Source organism: Chrysemys picta, chromosome 5 (genome assembly GCF_011386835.1).
Source record: "Chrysemys picta bellii isolate R12L10 chromosome 5, ASM1138683v2, whole genome shotgun sequence".
Classification (NCBI taxonomy): Eukaryota; Metazoa; Chordata; order Testudines; family Emydidae; genus Chrysemys; species Chrysemys picta.
The window spans coordinates 92,758,702-92,778,508 of record NC_088795.1 but is presented as its reverse complement, the minus strand read 5'-3'; the positions used below and the strand labels follow the sequence as shown (position 1 = coordinate 92,778,508).

The 19,807-nt window shown below is 40.2% G+C and overlaps 1 protein-coding gene across 4 annotated transcripts in view; it reads right to left on the bottom strand.

Moving 5' to 3' along the window:
- The window catches only part of USP46 (ubiquitin specific peptidase 46), a 33,757-nt gene extending 15,908 nt beyond the window's left edge, over positions 1-17,849 (bottom strand). Inside the window, exons 1-6 of one of the 4 annotated variants that reach the window (XM_065596894.1) lie at positions 17,730-17,849; positions 17,333-17,402; positions 16,065-16,186; positions 4,194-4,274; positions 3,078-3,291; positions 1,541-1,770 (exon numbers count right to left, since the gene is read on the bottom strand). In XM_065596894.1, the coding sequence (XP_065452966.1) occupies positions 1,541-1,770; positions 3,078-3,291; positions 4,194-4,274; positions 16,065-16,145 (606 nt within the window). In that variant the 5' untranslated portion in view covers positions 16,146-16,186; positions 17,333-17,402; positions 17,730-17,849. Of the gene's footprint in view, positions 1-1,540; positions 1,771-3,077; positions 3,292-4,193; positions 4,275-11,323; positions 11,379-16,064; positions 16,187-17,332; positions 17,590-17,729 lie in introns of those variants that run through there. The other 3 variants (XM_024101481.3, XM_005299087.5, XM_065596895.1) reach the window with 3 other exon arrangements.
- Positions 17,850-19,807: the final 1,958 nt, after the last annotated feature.

The following is a 19,807-nucleotide window of genomic DNA, read 5'->3' as shown; positions in this document are numbered from 1 at the left end:
TGATGTATACTGTACTAAAATTAACTGGAAGAGTGGATTAAATCTGCATTCATAAATAAGAATAAGACTGCCTGTATCTGAATAACTCTTTGTAGATTATATACTTGTACCACATCTTTTAATCCATTCTATTGCTTTCCAAAAAGTATGAGAAACAATAAATAAATAAAAAATTACATAATACAAACTAGAAAAGTGTATGAATATATTTTTCCTGCAGTCATAGGAAGCTATAAGATCAACCTTCCTATAACAACAACAGGAATCTTCAGAACTTAATTTTTCCATCAAACCTAGAACCAACTGCAGGGCTGACAACAGGGATGAGGGTAAGGGGGACAATTGTACCAGGATCCCAAGCTCAGGGGGCCCTTCAAAACATCTGTAACATCTGTGTAAATAAAATGAAATGGGAGGGGGTGGGACCCCAGTGAACATGATGTTCCAGGGCCCCAAATTTCTCTCAATGGCCTGACCCACTGTAAGATTTTACAAATAAGGTATTTAGTAGTTCTGCTCAGCTAGCTAGGGTAAAATCCTGGCTTCAGTGGGAATTTCCCTGAGTAAACAAACACTGAATATAAATTTAGGATTTCATCTCAAAAGTTTAAAGGGACATTGTCAATTTAAAAACCAGCCTTTGGTATTTTTTAACCTACTATTGTTTGTTACAAGGGTTATTATAACTGAAATACATTAGACAAAACACTGCTTTTCAATTTTTCCCATTGTTTTTTCACTTTGGGCAAGATTCTGATATTGTTACTCTGCAAGTAGTCTTATTTAGATCAAGGAGACTTTTTGTGGAGTACAATGCTACTCTATATGAGCAGGGGCAACTGAATCTGGTCCTCTATGCATTTGACAGCACTTTATATCAATTTCAACTGTTCTCCCAGAATAGCCAGTTTCCCTGTTGTTTGCAGGGGTCTTTCACACAGCAACAAGGGAGAGAAAAACATTTTTTAAATAGGAAAGTGTGATTGAAAAACAACAAAAATTGGCAGGGAACTCTCTCAGGTATACTAGGTGGAACTACTCGTACTCATTTTTCAAAATGAATAGTTTTCAAGTTGACATTCTTTTAAAATACTGAAAAAGAACCTGATAATGTACAGTGTGTTGTTAGCAAATACTTTGAATTTTAATGACATTCTTAGGGATGAATTAGCACAATTTGATCTTAACTTTGCCACTTGTGAGTTATGTAGTTATCCCTAACTCATGGAATAATGAGGCAAATTCGTTGTCCACAGTTGCAGCAGCATCTATATATACTTAACTGTTTATAAATAAGATGGCTTGAATGAAAAGGGTATATCAGATTAGTTGATGAGGTATCTAACCATATATTATAACTGCAAAGTTTGGGACAGGTTAGTCAAGTTATGTTTACAAAAATGTATTTTTGGAAAATAATATACTCACTTCAAGAAGTGAAGTTATACAGGAATATCCACATTTCTCAGGTGGCAGAATAGATTCACATATTTATACATATCTATTAGTGTGTAAAAATATCAACCACCCCAATGCTTACGGTTTCACAGTTCAAACATCTAGTTTCGTTAGTCAGTGTTCCCTGAAAAATCTCATGCACCCAGGTGAGTTCTTGTTTATTGTTTTCTTCAGCTTCATTCATGTTGCCATTTTTTAGTTTCCCATTTTGCTTTTCCTGCTTCTTCTCTTCCTGCAGGATGTCTGCAATGGTGTTTAGCAAGTAATTTAAAAATTCATGTGCATCTTGCTGCATGTAGTTGTCAAAGAGATCTGCAAAGGAGAGAAGAAGAATTGTCTCTTTCTAAAGTTCCTTTGCTCCATGCAGGAAAGGATTTATCTAAATTCAGGTTTTGCTCCCAAATACAATTACAAGCCCCAATTCAGGAACATACTTTAAAACCTGCCTAATTTAAGCTTGTGAGTAATCCCACTGACTATGTGCACTAGGTTAAGAATGTGCTTAATTGGGGCAATAAAAAACATGGGTGAGGATCGAGGGTGGGAGAGTCTGACACAAAAAGATGTGGGTTTTTTTTTCAAAGGGATATTGTTTTCCCACAGTAATTTGGTAAGTGCATTGCTCCTGAAAACATTTCCTGAATTTTTGTTTCTGTCAATAAAGCTCAATAAATAATGGGCCAGATGGTGCGCACACATGCACAGTCACAAACCAGAAGGAAACTCATGGGAGGCATCTCTGTGGTGATGTTATATGAGATGCTCCCATTTCAGAATTTCCTTTGAATTTTTCCATCAGCAGCTTGGTTTGCCCCTATCCCGCTCTCTGTCAAAGAAGCAGGAACTTCTGTTCCCCAAATACATGTATTTTTATCTCCTACAACCCCCTCCAGCCAAGATACATGTGAATCCCTTCCCAGGGGGTTCCACCAGAGGCACAGGGCTATCTGTATGTAGACCCTTTGCATTGTCTCTTGAGCCACACCCACTGATATGGCTCCTATGCAGAATGAAACTGTGTTACCAAGACTGCCTCCTCTTCTGATGCCCTTAGAGGGGAATCTCCCCAGATGGAGTGGGCACCGTTGCTCCTGTGAAGTCTCTATTTCTGGGAATGGGAGGAGCAGCAGATGTAGCTCACTGCATGCATGCACATACTGAACCCCAGGATGTTTTGAGCTAATGGATCTGTATTATCCACAAACCTACTGGTCACACCTCATTCACTCTTCCAGCTGCCCAAAATATCCATCTCCATGGTACTGTATAGAAAGCCACTGCAGAGCACTCCTCTGCAATGTGCAGAGCCCCTCATCCAGACCCAACTGCCTGCTGCTGGCTTTCTACAGCCTGCCCCTCCATGCAGTGGAAATATCAATAGAGCCGCTGTGCACCCATGGAAGATTTGGCCCTTAACTGCAAATCCTAGTATAGTTATTGCCAACTACAACACACACACATATATGTATACACTAAATAATTAATATTTAGGAAACAAAGCATTAAAAGCTTATTACAAATCTAACCTGATTGTTTGATTAATTTGACCACACTGTTCAATGTTTTTACTTTCCTAGGCATTACATGAGTCTCTGAAAGGAATCAGAGTTTGCACTCACCATTCTCCTTTCGTAACCTTGAAATGAACTTCTTTGGTGGAATCACTCCAACTTTTTTCTTCTGAGTAGCAATACTGTGGAAAAGGTCTGCCAGGCATGTCAAGAGGTTTTCCTTCTTTTTCTGTTGGGCCTTGTATGCCAACACATTCTCCCGAAATGGCCAGCAAAAATACAATGCCTGCAGCACAGAGTTACAGTAGCAGGTGTTCCCAAACTGCAAATGTAAAAGCAAAAATGCCCTGAATCACTGTGCAAGGTAATATAAACTAATCACTTCATACAGCCTCTGCAATCTGCATCCCCAGTAGAATACCCCATCAATTACCACACAGCTGTTGACTGAATATAGGTTCAGTGCCATTTACTGATTGTCACACAGCAAAAAAAAAGTATAAATATTAAAATTTCTTAACTGACTAGGACTAAAAATAAAAGCTCCAAATGTAGGGCATTATTTAAAAGGTGTTCACTGCAATGAGAGTATCTTTGATAAGAGTTCCTATAAACGAATATGCTCTGGAATGGCCCACTCCTGTTCCCACTGAAATCAATGGTAGAACTCCCGTTGACTGCAATAGGAGCAGAACTTAAATTGGTTTCATTCGGGACATGAAAAACACCCTTTAGACTGGATGCTTTCGCTCATCCGCTCTCCATAAGGTGAATAACGCTTTTTGACAGATACATCTAAGCATATGCCAAATTTTAACCATGTAAATACTGCATTCCCATTGACTTCATGCATCCTGATTTAAAAAGGTAAATATCAAAGTGGGGTTTTTATAGCTAGAAAAAGATATTATTTAATTTTACTTGGGGTCAGGGAAAGAAGTGGTTTATAAAATGTTAAAACTACTCAGATTTCACTAAGCTGTTCTCCTCAAATGGTAGATGTCCTAAAATGTTTGGTTGCAGCTAAGTCAACTTTCAACATATTACCTAAAATTTCCCCTGGAACACTAGGAGCACCCTCCCAAATTCTAGCCTTAAATCAGTGTTGCACTGGAGGCCATTGAAATTAAAGCAGCATCAAACCATGAAAGAGTCTATATGGTTCTCATTACAATTGCTCAATATAAAATAGTATACGGTTCACCTTACAGAAATGGTACTTACATTGACCAACCCAAAGTAGTGTTCATTGATTGGAAACTGCTCTGGACCAATGTCTTTTTCCAGAGCAGAGGCATTGGTGCCCTAAAAGGGGGGGAAAAAGCCAATTATCCTCCATTTCAGATTCCAAAATAAAGTCATGAATAATCATCAGATGGAAACCATTTCCCCTTTCTTGGGAAAAATTAATCAAGCTAAAGCTGGCCTTAGGAATGGACAACCTGGGAGCTGCTTAGGCCAATAAAGATATTTGCATTTCTAGATAATTGCCTGGCTGGCCTGATCCTGTAGTCTCAAGTAATGGTTGATTTAAGGTGAGCAGGACACTCTATTGATAGCCTCCCCACCATACCTTCCCTGCATAAAGGAGTTCATGTGGTTTGGGGAGAGGCAGAGGAAACAGTGTTCATTAGTTGTATTCCAACTGAGATAAGTAAATGAAAAGCAGAGTGCAGGATCCTTCCTTTCTGAGACAGGGAGTTGGAACTGACAACCACATAGTTCCCTCTACCATTATCTACTGATAATTCTATCATCCAAAAAGCCCAGTCTGTTTCCCTGCTGTATATAACATGCCAATATTTTAAGGCCAGGAGGAACCACTATGACCGCCTCTTCTACCTGCATAGCACAGGCCATGGAATTTCACCAAGTGAATCCGCATCAAGCCCATAACTACAGCATATCTTTAAGAAAGACATCCAGTCTTGACATCTAGGCTTCAAGTGATGGAGAATCCACCCCATCCTTAGGCAACCTGCTGCAACACATCATAACCCTCACTGTTTAAAAATTGCACCTTATTTCTAGTCTGAATTTGTCTAGTTTCAGCTTCCAGCCATTAGATCTCACTGTGTCTTTTTCTGCTAGATTAAGCATCCTTTATTAGATACAGTCCTCTAATATCAGGCACTTAAAGATTCTGATCAGTCACTTCTCAACCCTCTCATAGTTAAACTAGTCTCTCTATAAGGCAGATTTTTTTAATTAAGATTGTAGTTCTTTTCTGAACCCTTTCTAATTTGTCACCATCTTTTTTGAAAGTGTGGACACCAGAACTGGACACAGTTATTCCAGCAGTGATCTTATTAATGTCATCTCCCTTTTTCTATTCGATATTCCCAGGTTTATAAATCCAAGGATTATGTTAGGTCTCTTAACCACTGCACGGCATTTGGAGCTCATGTTCAACTAGTTATCCACCATGGTTCCCAAGTTACTTTCAGAGTCACTGCTTTGCAAAGTACAGACCCTGATTCTGTAAGGCTGACATACATGGATCTATTTTGCCTGGGATCAGTGTCAGGCTAATCAGCCTATATTTATCCGGGTCATTCATTTTACCCTTTTTAAATGCTGGCACAACATTAGCTTTTTTCCAGGCCTCTGGAACTTCCCCAGGGTTCCAAGATTTGTTCGATATAAATATTACTGCCTCAGAGAGCTCTTCAGCCAATATCTTTAAATATGCTGGTTATAGGTTTCAGTGATTTTTTTAATGTTACTTTTTTTTTTCTAAGTCTGATTTAAATTTTCTTACTACTCCCATCATCAGCCAATTCCTTGTCATGCTAGATTATCATCTCCTGTCATTCACTGAAAGAAGCTGTTTCTTTTCAGATGAATCAGCTGTCTTAAAATTGACACAGATGCTGTTGGTGACCCTGAAACCTTCCAAGTAAAATGACTTGCTTGAAGTTAGTAGCTTCCAATACAGTTTCAAATATCTTGCATTTCATATCCCTTTTTCAGACCCTTCCACCCCCCACACCGTTCATCTTAACTCCCGGGGGGCAAGTACATGTTTGAGTATGTAAATATTTCCCAAATGTGTCACCTGTAAACCAAGTACTTTACTTCATTTTTGTCAAGCCACAATAGGGCTCAGTTCTCCAGTTCGTTCTAGCAGAGCTCAGATGTAGAGGGTGTGTGGGTGGGGGAACAGGGAGCCAATTGTGGTTCCTTGATTTTCAGCCACCTTGTCCCAGCAGAAGTTAGAGCAATAGGGGGTGTACTCCAACTTCTGCCACTAGCATGCAGTCACATTACACCAGTAGAGGACCAAGAGAAGTGGCCCTCTTTTGTCCACCCCCCATTCCACACATGCTTTTGTATTCCCCCTATACTGGGGGGTGTTAAGAGAAGCTGGCACAGGAAATATCAAAATGAATGAAGTAGCTGCAGCGTATTCACTGTCGAGACAGGCTCCTATCAGAAACTCACATTTAACCACACACACACACACACACACACACACACACACAAACACACAAAAGAAGCATCCATATGAAATTGTTATTGGCTGCATCTCAAGGCAGATGAAAATATGACATGCTGCATACATTACAAACTCCATGTGAGGATTAATGTATTTGCTGGGAATGACAGCCTCCATTTCTGAGCTATTACTCACCAAAGACACACTGATACAGCAAAGCACAAAACAGCTGTTGCTGAGAGGGAGGAAAAGGTATTAATCTAAGATATTCAAAAGGCTAGTAGGAAAGTAAACTGCCATCATTGTTGGTCTTAAAACTTTGCCTGATTTAAAAAAAAAAGTTCTCATGAGCAAATACAGAAGTGTAATGTTGTTTCTTTCGGAACTAAACTGTCTTTGGGTTGATAAGTTACTCAGATCAAAGCACAGGTATAAGGACTCAGAAAAAAATGGCAGTTTAAGTTCAGCTAATTGTCCAATAGACTTTCTTTTATTATGTGACTAGCATTCAAATCACCCCTGGACAAAGACAGTTCTGGGCATTTTTTTAGCTTTGTAGGAAGTTTCTTGACCTATAAAAAAAATCTAAAGGCCTTAGGAAATAATGACCTGTAATATTCCACTTTTTTGTAACCCACTGTGTAAAGATGGTGGGTGTGTCATTAAACCTGTGGAGGGCCAATGCTATGCTTATAAATTACTCGTGCAGTGACCACTTGTGAATTCTCAAAGACCTGACTCCATGGTTTCTTATTTGAGAGAATGCCAAAAGGCTTGGACAGATCTTTTCTATTATTTAAAATATCTCCTAAACATTGTGAGAAACTGCAAGAATCAGGATTTAATAGATGAACCACCACTGAAAACCAAAGAAGTCCATAATGTGCACTATCCATCTGTGTATCGTGCAATCTGTATTTAAAACTCTGGACTCTAATTGCTTTTCAATATGGGGAGTGATGCGAATGTCAACTCTTTGCATTGAAGTTGCTGAAGCACACTTCACAGAAACAACATAGGCTTAGTAATAGCTTGTCACTCATCACGGAGCTCCCCCTTCTATTTCAAAAGTAGGCCTTGGACATAGCAATTATACACTATACTCTATATCATCTTTGGAGAAAATAAAACAGGGAGGGCCAAATTCAGTGGTTAGGTAAGCTGACACAACATCCACTGATTTCACAGAGAGTTGTGCCAGCTTACATCAAGGGTGAATTCAGCTTGGTAGCTATTACTTTACGGTGTCAAAGAAGGTACCATCAAAATTACATGGAGAGATTGGAGGCTGTAAACTGCTGAAAAGTCTAGAGAGCTGATTTTTAACAGCAGATGCATTTCCCACACAGAGGAAGAAAGATCTAAACAGTATACTTTACTGACTTTACATTGTAAATGTTCAGTATAGGAAGGCTCCCCAATAAGCAATGGAGCTCAGAGAAGAAGGGAAAAGTTTTGACATATCCCACCTAGGCCATGTCTACACTAGGAACATGTATCATGTTACAAGCATTTAACCAATGTTTTAACTAACATGATGTTAAACATAATTTCACCCCAGTGTAGAAATAGACAAGTCATGTTTAAAAAAACATGTTAGCCATTGTGCTTAACCTACCCTAGAGTTATCCATGACCAATTAATAAGTTTTTAAAACATTACTGTCCTGGTTACATAGGGTTGTCAACTTTGGTTGGACAAATTCATGGAGATTTCTTTAATTAAAGATTTATCTTTAATTAAAGGAAAATCCGGGAGGGTTGGCAACCCTATGGTTATAATCAAAGCAAAAGCATATTTATTAATATACTAATTAAAATGCCTAATACATTTTCCCATTGTAAACATAATCCTATGCTGTATCTCCACCAGGAATTTTGACAAAGTTTTCCTAACATTGCTAATGCTAATTCAGTTCCATCAGAAGTAGCAATGGTGGGAGTCCTAATTATAGACAAGGGTCCTGCACTGAGGAGGCCCTACAGAGACAGACACTGGACTTGGATTTTAGGATGTTAATTCCCAGACAGGATTCAGAGGCAACAGATTTGGTGAGCAGAGCCTATTTAGGCTCAACAGCTTAAAAGAAGAGTATGTTACAAAAGGAAATGCTAAAGGGGGCTGTGGTGACCAGAACACAGGCTGTGGAGCTCTTGGGAAACAGAGGAAGTACCCTTATAGTTTGTAGTCTGGGTGAAATCCTGGCCCCACTGAAGTCAATAGGAGTTTTGCCATTGACTTTACTAGAGTCAGGAGTTCACCTTTAGCATTTTGAAATGTACTGCTCATTAACCAGCATGGAAGGAACACAGCTAGAGACTTTTGCCAAGTTTGTGTCAGTTTGGTATAAACCAAGACTTCTGCAATAGAACCATAGCCAATGACTGTGCTTGTGGTTCAAACCTGAGCTTCTGATAATCTTTTCTCTTGTTTGTTGTTCTCTCTGGCCCTATTGCACTTGAATTTGCTGATCATCATCTCAACTCAAATGGCTGATAATGATTTTTGCACTGGAGGGCCACATGAAACAAGAAAGAATAGCAGATTAACTAAATTATGATTGTTCATTCTCAAAATTATTGTGGAAATAATGAAGCAAAGACCAATATTTAGTTTATTGCATACATTAACCAACAGCCCCAAAAAACCCAAAGAGATTATCATGATTAAATCAGATTAGACTGTAAACTCTGCAAGGCAAAGAGAGAATCTTCTTATTTGTTTGCAAATACCTAGCATAGTTTTGATAACTGTATAAGGACAGGTTTCAGAGTAGCAGCCGTGTTAGTCTGTATCCGCAAAAAGAACAGGAGTACTTGTGGCACCTTAGAGACTAACAAATTTATTAGAGCATAAGCTTTCGTGGACTACAGCCCACTTCTTCGGCATCCGAAGAAGTGGGCTGTAGTCCACGAAAGCTTATGCTCTAATAAATTTGTTAGTCTCTAAGGTGCCACAAGTACTCCCATTCTTTTTGAGGATAACTGTATAGTTATTTAGTTGTAATTACGTTGCCTCCTATTTTGATTATGAGTCTTCTCATTCTACTCCTTATTTTATAGACTACCATGGAACACTATCCAAGTATGGCAAATTTTTGATATGTACTCTTTGGGTACCTTTATCAGCTATCTCCAAGGCACAAAATACAGCCTTTTGGACAATGTAGTCTAGGTGATTACTGTACATAAGTACAAGAGGCCAATTAGTTGAGAATCTCAAGAACAAGACTAAAAACTGAATTCTGATCATGGAAGTATGTGCAGAGCTCCCACTGACTTAAATGGCAAAGAACAGCTGTCTACGGAGATACTGTAAGATCTGTGTTATGTCTGGTCTGATTTCTTCATGAATCATTTAAAATAGAGTAATACCAGTCATGACAGAAAAATGATATAAAGAATCTGATATTAAAAATATAACAAAATATTTGTTTTTGAAAAATATAAACTAATATATCTTGGGTAAAATAATTAAAACCCAGATATTTTTGGGAAATAAAAAATGGAAACCGGTGAATCTGAAAGAAACTAGGGATAACAGAGGATGCAAATTAGATATGATATTGCAGTGTGATAAAGTTAAGCACATGCATGTTTGCTGTAAGGACATGAATAGTTCTACCGAAGTCAATCCAGAGGAAAATTAGAAGTTTTTTTTAATGTTAACTTCAGGGAGCCCAACAAATAGATATTCTTCTGAGAAAATAATACATTAGAACTGTAAACTCAATATTAATGACCATGGAGAAATAAAAGAAAAGACGAGAAATAGTAATAGGGTTGCTACTGCAAGAGAAATGAAAAGTAAAAGAAAATGATCATGAAAGACACAGATGAAAGTGAACTGTGAAAACAAACATTTAACAAATAAATATATAAGGAGCAAGAGATTCATGAAAAGAAACTGCCACTGAGAGGAACTAAGGGTCAGACATGGCTGGGAACTAAACGACACTTTTTTGTCTTAGTGTTCACTAGGGAAAGTGAGCAAAACATGTTAGAAGTCAAGAATTTCCCTGGGGAAGAACATGAAAGCTTAAAACAAATGAAGGGTGACACTAGAACTGGTAAAAGAGAAATGAGAATAAAACTAGAAATGGCTGCAGGGTCAGGCAGCCCTCATCCCAGAATTTTGAAAACAGTAGCCTATAAAAGGGGAGGAGAAAGAAAAAGAAAGAAAGAAAGAGATGTAGACCTTTCTTTCTGTGTGTAGCTAGCCAGCCTTGCCAGCTAATGGCAGTGCAATGTAATAGGGAGGAGAAAGCGATTATGTGTAAAATCAGAGCTCAGCTACCAATCACTGCTTCCTGCTGCTCTGAGATCAGAGGAGAGTCTCCTTCTCCACTGCCGACTGCCACTGCTGAGCCTGCAGCATCAGAACCCTAGAGGATAGGTAGCAAGCAAGCTCAGAGAGGAAAGCCAACTTCCCCAAAACTGGGTGGGGAAAAGGGGTGGAGAAAGAAGAGGAGTGTAAGTGTCCATAAGGAAAAGGCAAGAAATTCACAAAAGACAGGGCAGGGAGGGAAGGTGGTCATAGTGGGAATGCACTTGCACAGAAAGGTAAGTTAATAGACAGACTGACTGACAAGGTAATTCAGCCCTTGTCACCCAATGAGTTTGACACCCGTATTTTAAACTAACTGATCAGGAACAACATAGAACTACTGCACAGGAAAAGTATGGACAGTCTTAGCATATGCGCAATGTGCCTCAGGTGGCACATGACCAAGGATTCATCACCAAATTTGATCCACTGGTTGGATCATTAGCATTCCCAGCCTGGGCTGGGTACTGACAAGGAGTGTGACATGAACGCTGATCCATGTCCCCCAGTATGGATAGTGAAAATTATTAACATGGAATTATACAAGGTCTCTTATTTTTTTCCTCACCAGCATCCTTCAAAAACTTACCAATTTTTTTCCTTTCAGTATCTCCAAACTACATCTCTACCTAAAATGAAGGGGCTGGAGAGGGAAAAGTAAGTTTTTAAAATAAAGTTGTGTCAAGATTGAGGCCAAAGTTTCTAAATGTGGTTGCCTAAAATGAGGCAAATATGTGATTTGATTTCTCATAGATGATGAACAGATGCAGCTCTTATTGAAGTCAATACATATTTCAATTAATTAAAACTTTTAAAGTAATAATTGCTTTAATTTAAAGGTGTGTGTGTGTGTGTGTGTGTGTGAGAGAGAGAGAGAGAGAGAGAAAATGAGAGAGACCAGAAAACTGGGCATGAAAGAAAAGATGCTTAATTATTTGTACTCTCATTTATAGAGATGGAATTCAGAATAGTGACAGTAGACTAAGTATATGAGGAGTTTTTCTATCTCAGAATCAGAATTCATGACAGAGTAAAGTGGACTATATTATTTACAATCCAGAAAAGAATATAGCTGATAGTGAAAAGAAGTTAATCAACCTTAAAAGTATATCATCCTGCTTTTTTCTAATGTTATAATAAGTGCCATAAAAATGCATGTATTATAATAGTTGCAGCAGCAAAACAACTAACCAAAAATAATGTAATTTCTTTTGGCTGATCAAAGATCATCAGAAGAAACAAGTCATATGTATAAAAATTATGCACATTTGAGACCACATTTCTAAAGATTGGAATCTAAATTGTGCCTGCAACTATATTTTCACACCTAAATATTTACAGTGCTTCATTAATCTACCCATAAATAATTTCAGATGGCTAGTTTATTGCCTAGACAGTGACAGACTGCCCAAAGTTTTTCTTGTTAGAAGAAATTTCCAAAATTAAAATGATCATATAATTTGTTTTATAATAATTTTAACCACTATCAAGTATGATGTCAATTTAAAACTCATGGTGCTAACTTCTGCACCTCAAGTATACTTGTGTTGCAAAGAGCAGAATCTGTCTCAGAACCTGTGTTTATAGAAATAACTAGAATGTACATAGTTCCAGCATCTAACATTTTTCAAATTTGTCTCTGTAGCTAAGATCCTGATATTGCTAACTCCCATCATTCAAACAATCCTGAGACTTTTAAAAATAATAAAATGTTGAGTTCTTTTTTTAATTTGACTTCTGGGTTTTGAGCTTTTCATGTTTTCAAGCTTTTCTCTACAACCACAAGGGCTAGAAGCTTAGTTTTTTAATGAAAACTGAGATTCTCATGTGTTCACATAACTCCTGGAGCTGGCCTGGAACTTTAAGAAAAACACCAGTTATTGTGAGACTTGATAAAATCTTGAGTTGGAAAAACTAAAGCCATGCTTATATAGAGTAGAGAACCAAATTAACTTGAAGGGTTTTTTTGTACTGTAACTTGTTATTGAAGTCATATGTATACATTGTATAGGATTACCAAACAAACATGTCAGAGTCTACTGTAACTACAATGTATGTGATGTCTGTGATACGCTGTATAACAAGAGATCCTCACAAGTTGTGTCATGTTATCACTGTGCATTAAACTGACACATATCATCTTTCAATGGAGATCAGGTGATTTCAAACACTATTGAAAAATGTTGGGAAGGAAATATAAAACCTGCTTTTAGCAGGACAACATAAAGGTGTATTTCTCTTGTTGAGAGCACAAGAGAGCTTGTCAGGTCACTCTATACAAAAATAAATAAATATATACATTTAATAAATGATTAGATGTAGTTCTTACACAAGACAGTAACATTCTCTACACTGCAGTCTGAGCTTAACTCAAGAGTCCCAGGCTGAATCAGAAGGCCATCAACAGAGAAACGCACTGCAGTGGATTTCAGTAACAGTCTAAAAATTACAACATGCTTATTCACCTTTGGACCAAACATTCTATGCTGTAGTCACACTGGCTGCCTTCAAGGAGCTTTACAGAAGAGGATTACAATGCAAGTTTAATATGGGTACAATATGAGTAAATACAGGTACTAAAAATAAAAGTCCCTAATTTTACCTGGACTCCCTTCAGCTGGGGTAACATTAAGGCATGGACATTCCCTAGAACCGAGTTTTTCAAATATATCATACCATTCTTCCTCAAGCAATATAGCTAATAAACACTTTTATATCACCTAACATGATTAGAGCATTGTACACATATTTGACTAACAACTTCTCACAGCATCTGTCAGGCATGTAAGAAGAGAGAGTTGGACTCCCCTACAATACAACTGAGCTGAGCAGCTGGACCCCACCAGTCACACAAGAGTCCCATTCACTTCACTGGAGCCCCACATGAATGCAGGGGTATACCTGTGCAGAACAAGTTGCAAAATCAGGGTGTAAGACCTCACCTACCACTGATGACCATTTTTTTTTTCTAATTGTGGGGACAGGACAAAGAGAAAGGACATGGCCTTGATTGGTCTGTTTTGGAAATTGTGGGTTTATTTGTTTAACACGTGGACAGGGATATCTGCTAAGTTCTTTCACTGGGTCACTTCTGCTCAGTTACTGTTGCTAACTTTTTTGCTTTGGGCTCAGTAAATGAGGATTCATCTGTCTATTGAATATGCAGTACTAGATTTTGATTTTTTTCAAACAAGTTAAAACATTTTCCTTCACACACTTGTTTCCCTACACCTGTTTTGGCCTTCCTGGAAGAGGACAATGCCTTGCCATAACTAGGAGACCAGACTTACAATTTGACATACTATACCAGGGGTCGGCAACGTTGGCACGCGCCTCGCCAGGGTAAGCACCCTGGAGGGCCGGGCCAGTTTTATTTACCTGCTGATGTGGCAGGTTCGGCCGATCGCGGCCCCCACTGGCCGCGGTTCGCCGTCCCGGGCCAATGGGGGCGGCGAGAAGCGGCGCGGGCGAGCGATGTGCTGGCTGCGGCTTCTCGCCGCCTCCATTGGCCCGGGACAGCAAACTGCGGCCAGTGGGGGCCGCGATCGGCCGAACCTGCCACGTCAGCAGGTAAATAAAACTGGCCCGGCCTGCCAGGGTGCTTACCCTGGCGAGCCGCATGCCGAACGTTGCCGACCCCTGTACTATACCCTCAGGCAGTCAACTAAATCATAACAAGCATTCTTCCTGCGACTCTGACTAACCCAGTTAAATCAGGCCAATTTCAACCTGTTAATTCTCACTGTATTCATTTAATCTAGAGATGAGCACGTACAAATTTCCAAACAAAAAATCCTTGTTCAATAGAGGACTACAATCCAAAACCTATAATCCATCATTACATGACAAATATTTATAGCAGTGTAGGTGAGCAAACACCAACTAAGCAAGGGTTTTTATGTAATCATTCCGTGCAGTCCGTGCACACACCTTCAAATGGAAGGGGAACTAGAAGGATAAAAGGAAAAGAACAGAGTGAGCTTTTAAAATTCATTTCAACTAGGAAATGAACTCCATATATATTTCTCCTTTAACTGGTTAATTCTTAGGCCAAAGAAGAATTGAGCCATTTGGTGTCAAGCACTGAGACATGGTCTGGGATTAATAGTTCTGGCTGGAATTTATAATAACCTATTTCTAGGGTCGACTTAAATCAATCTTCATTCACCCTTCTCCAATCCCACTCTTAGTGCCTTTTTCTCTCCTTTGGATTTAATGCATTTTGTTCTTGTCTTCCCCCCATTTTATTTGTGTCAGTCTCTCTCCTCCCTACTTCTTGCTTCTCTTGTCCCTTCTTTTTGGAAGCCTTTTATGATCCACTTGCCTCCCCCTGCAACAGGCCACGCATTGCAGCAGCCCTCCCATATGGGGTTGACATAGCTTCCTCTGGAGTCCATTGATAGAGCTCCTTTGTTCAGCTGAAAGTTGTCTTGGAGAAACAAAGCATTGTTGCCACCCCAGTATCATGAAGGGAGCAAGAAACCAAACTTGGTCCTGAACATGAGGCTTCACTAGACCATTCCCTTCTTCTGTTCTTGTGTCCCTTTCCTCTTAAGTTCTACATTCGTAAGATGTTACTTGTGCAGCTGCCTATTGATAGTGACAAGAGCGGCAATAGCAAAGTAAAACTGATGCAAGCCTAGTTGGTTTTGCTCTGTGGTTCTTCTGGACCTTGGGGAAAGCACAAATACATCCCTCTAAAATAATTGGGATAGGTGGTGTGGGGGGAAACATAGGATTCTTAAGACATCATGTCAATGTTAAACTCTTGTAGCCCTCTAACAATCTCCAGCTTTATTTCATGCAGTGCTGTAGCATGCAATCTAGGCGTGATCGCACCCACCATTCATCAAACACTGAAAACTGAAGCCTGCCTATAGGGTAAGGTAAGTAACTCCAGGTTTTCTCCCCAAATACTGTATTGTTTCCTATATATGTCTTTGCAGTATACTTGCCTCCTATTCCACAGGGTTAAAAAAATAAGAACAATGAAAACTTTAGGAAACCACATTGGGGAGGGGAGGCAAGAACTCAGATTATCTTACCCTAGGGATTCTCAACCTTTTTTCATAATGTGACACCTAAATTCAATCCTCCAGTAATGCACCTCAGAACAGATGTTTCAAAGGTGGCAATGAGGACCTTGGAACAAGTGGGGGGGGGCATTCCTAGCATCCGAGAATGAGTGGTTGCAAGTGACTTATCAAACCGACTTCAGCATAAGACTGGAGACACTGAATGGGAGCAGACTCACAACCCTCACCCCCTTGGACAACTGCTTGTGACCCCCAAGGGAATCATGAATCACAGGTTGAGAACCACTGCCTTACCCTACAGGCAGGCTCCGTTCTCCAGTGCTGATGAATGGTGGGTGTGACATCACCTGCAAAGGGCATGCTGGGGCACCACATGGAAGGAAGCTGGCAACTGCATGTAACTGTTCTTGCAGAACCTGAAAACAAGGGGGGAAAACATAAACTACAACAACAAAGGGTGTTGAAATGTGTTCTTACCCTATTTATTTTGGGCATTTATAACCTACCCCATAAATTGCTTTCTTTTGCAGCAGGTCCATTAAAACCTTTGAGCCCTTAAACTATAACCAAACAAATCTTAAAAATCCAAAGGCAATGTGGTCTAATAAGCAAATCCCAAAGTCTGTAGAGTCAAAATGAAAACCATATTCAAATGTGTAAAGAAATCTTCCTGTCATATCTTATTGGGGCTGAAAACAGCAAGACCCAACACAAACTGAAATGAAACATTAATGTTTTAAATTTATTTTTCTAAACTTTTAGACTATCCTGGGGAGGAGGGGTGTTTCAAAAATATAATAGAAACATCTTGGGCTAAAGCCAGTTCTCATTTACTGGATATCCCTTACCATACCCATCAGCACAGATTCTGATCCTCTGGCCATTTTCAAAAATGGGTGCCTAAGGCTAGGCTCCTAAGTCAACAGTTATAAGCCTAAATAAGTGGCTTGATTTTCAAAACAGATGAGCACCAACTGCTCCTACTGACTTCAGTCAGAGTCTTTGGGTGCTCAGTGGCTTTTAAAATCAGGCCACTTATTTTGGAGCCTCAGTATGGATTTAGGAACCTACTTTTAGGAATCCAGTTTTAGAAATATTGGCTCAAGTGTTTAATTGGGGCCACAAGGTGGGGACACAAACTGCAAACTTGTCAGCCTGCTTAAGTGTCACGTACAAAAGATGAGACCCTCCACTGTTCTGAACTCCTTCCCATACCTAGATGCAGCCCGGTGGTTGGACAGCTGAGCTCTGAACTCTCCCTTCTTGGGGAGACAATGAATGTCTACATTCAATGCAAGGAATCAGTAGAAGCTCTTCAAGCCATCGACTGCCCTGTTTTGAATTAAATCTCTTGCTTATCTTTACATGGCCTTCACCCACTTCCAGATCTCACCAGCCTCCAGCGAGGGGATTAGACAGGAATAGCCATAACTTTACTCCCCGGTGCACCTGGAAAGGAGTCTCCTCCCCTCCCCTCCACCCATTCTGATGTTGCACCATTGGGGGTTGTTGAGTTGTGTCCCCCGCCCCTGAAGCCAGCCTGCAGGTCAGCAAGTACTTACCATATTACAGATGGAGGCGATGTTTCTGACAGTCATTAGTCTAAAGGTTGCAGTGATCCCACACCGCCATCTTTATAAGGTAAAAACAGACATGCTCATGGTTGGAAGATCGCGGGGAGGGGAGGAGGAGGAGGGTCCGAGGTTATGCTGGGGGGCTGGGAGAAAAGTCCGCGGAGGGGGGTAAACAGCCACTAAATCCCCCTCTGCAGCAGGAGGCAACTAGCAGAAAGCGCCTCGACTCCTCCCGCTCCTGCCTCAAAGCCCAAGAGCCGCCGGCGGGCGGCGGCTGCTCCTCGGAAGGGCTGACCAGCAGATTTAACAGCGCTGCACTGGCAGCTGCTGCAGCAGCATCTCTCCCTCCCCCTCTCCCGCCTCTCTCCGCTCGCTCCCCCTTTACTGCATGGGGAGATCAGCCGCGCCGCTGTGCCAGCCAGGGCCGTGTTAATCTCCCCCTTCCTCCGCCTTCCCTGGCGGCCGCTGTCGCTGCTCTTCGCTCCATTGCAGCCCAGCGCCCGGTGATCAACTTTGACAGCGCCGGGGAAGGGCAGGTCAGCGCTGGTAATTGGCGTGCACCGGCACCAACCGGCAGCGCTTGTCCCGCGGAGGCTGCTGGTGCCGCAGCCAATACGGTGCATGGGAGGAGAAGGCGATCGCTCCCCGCTCTCTTCTCGGCTACCCCCGCCGGTTGTGTGCTGGGTGTCCGCGGGTCAGGTGGGGCTTCCGGGCGTTCTGCACGCCACAGGCTGAAGGGGACCTGAGCCCAGATCCATAGGTGCTGGAACTAGGGGTGCTGCAGCACCCCCTGCTTGAAGGGGTTTCCATCACATACAGAATTTACAGTTTGGTTCAATGACTCACAGCAACCCCACTATACAAACTGTTCCAGCGCCCCTGCCCAGATCCTTTAGTTCTGAGAAATGCAAAACAAAACTCTCCCTGGATTTAAAGGGACCAAAAGATCTGGCTGGGAGCCCCAGGAAAGGGAAGAGCGCCCCAGTCCCCATTTGTATCTATGATGTAACAACATAAAAGCACAAGGCAGATCTGCTGAGGGGTGATAGTTGGGGAAAGGTCGGGTTTTTTTAGATTTATTTGCTGCTTCAGTTGAGTTGTCTGTGATGTGTGCTAAGAGAAATAAAAATGTTATTAAAGCTAATGTTAAAAAAATATGTAATACATAGGTTGGGAAAAGAGTGTCTGTACATCTGGGTATAGTGCTTAGATTATCTACAACTATAAAGTTAGTTTTTAAAAGTCATACGATACATAGAGTACATAATCAGCAATAATGCAACTTTAGGTGAATATATTTAACAATACAATTTAGATATTAGAATCTGAATACTCTGGTACATCACTCATGAAAAGTTGTACAGAGATTTGGTTGTGGAAAGCAAAATATATCAATGAGTGGAGATTGTCCCTCAGTATTTGAGAATTAGGTTGGCTGTCTATTTAGAAAATACAATCCAAGCCTATTTAGCTGACCTATACAGTCCACAGATATTGGACAGTGTGTGAGACAGTAATATGTACTGATGTTTTGAAGGATTAGGGGGGAAATGTACAGATTGCAATATATAGATGTATAATGATAATTATTAGGGCTGTCAATCGCAGTTAACTCACGCCATTAACGCAAAAATATTAATCGCAGTTTTAATCGCACTGCTAAACAATAGAATACCAGTTGAAATATATTACATATTTTTGGATGTTTTCTACATTTTTAAATATATTGATTTCAATTGAAACACAGAATGCAAAGTGTACAGTGCTCACTTTATATTATTATTTTTATTGCAAATATTTGAACTGTAAGAATTATAAACAAAACAAATAGTATTTTTCAATTCACCTCATACAATACCGTAATGCAATCTCTTGATCATGAAAGTGCAATATACAAATGGAGATTTTTTTTGTTACATAACTGCACTCAAAAACAAAACAATGTAAAACTTTAGAGCCTACAAGTCCATTCAGTCCTCCTTCTTGTTTAGCCAATCGCTAAGCCAAACAAGTTTGTTTACATTTATGGGAGATAATGCTGCTGGCTTCTTATTTACAATGTCACCTAAAAGTGAGAACAGGCATTCACAGGGCACTTTCGTAGCTAGCATTGCAAGGTATTTACATGCCAGATATGCTAAACATCCATATGCCCCTTCATGCTTCGGCCACCATTCCAGAGCACATGCTTCCATGCTGATGATGCTCATTAAAAAATAATGCATTAATTAAATTTGTGACTGAACTCCTTGGGGGGAGAATAGTATGTCTTCTGTTTTACCCACATTCTGCCATATATTTCATGTTATAGCAGTCTCGGATGATGACCCAGCACAGGTAGTTCGTTTTAAGAACACTTTAATTGCAGATTTCACAAAATGCAAAGAAGGTACCAATGTGAAATTTCTAAAGATAGCTACAGCACTCAACACAAGGTTTACGAATCTGAAGTGCCTTCCATAA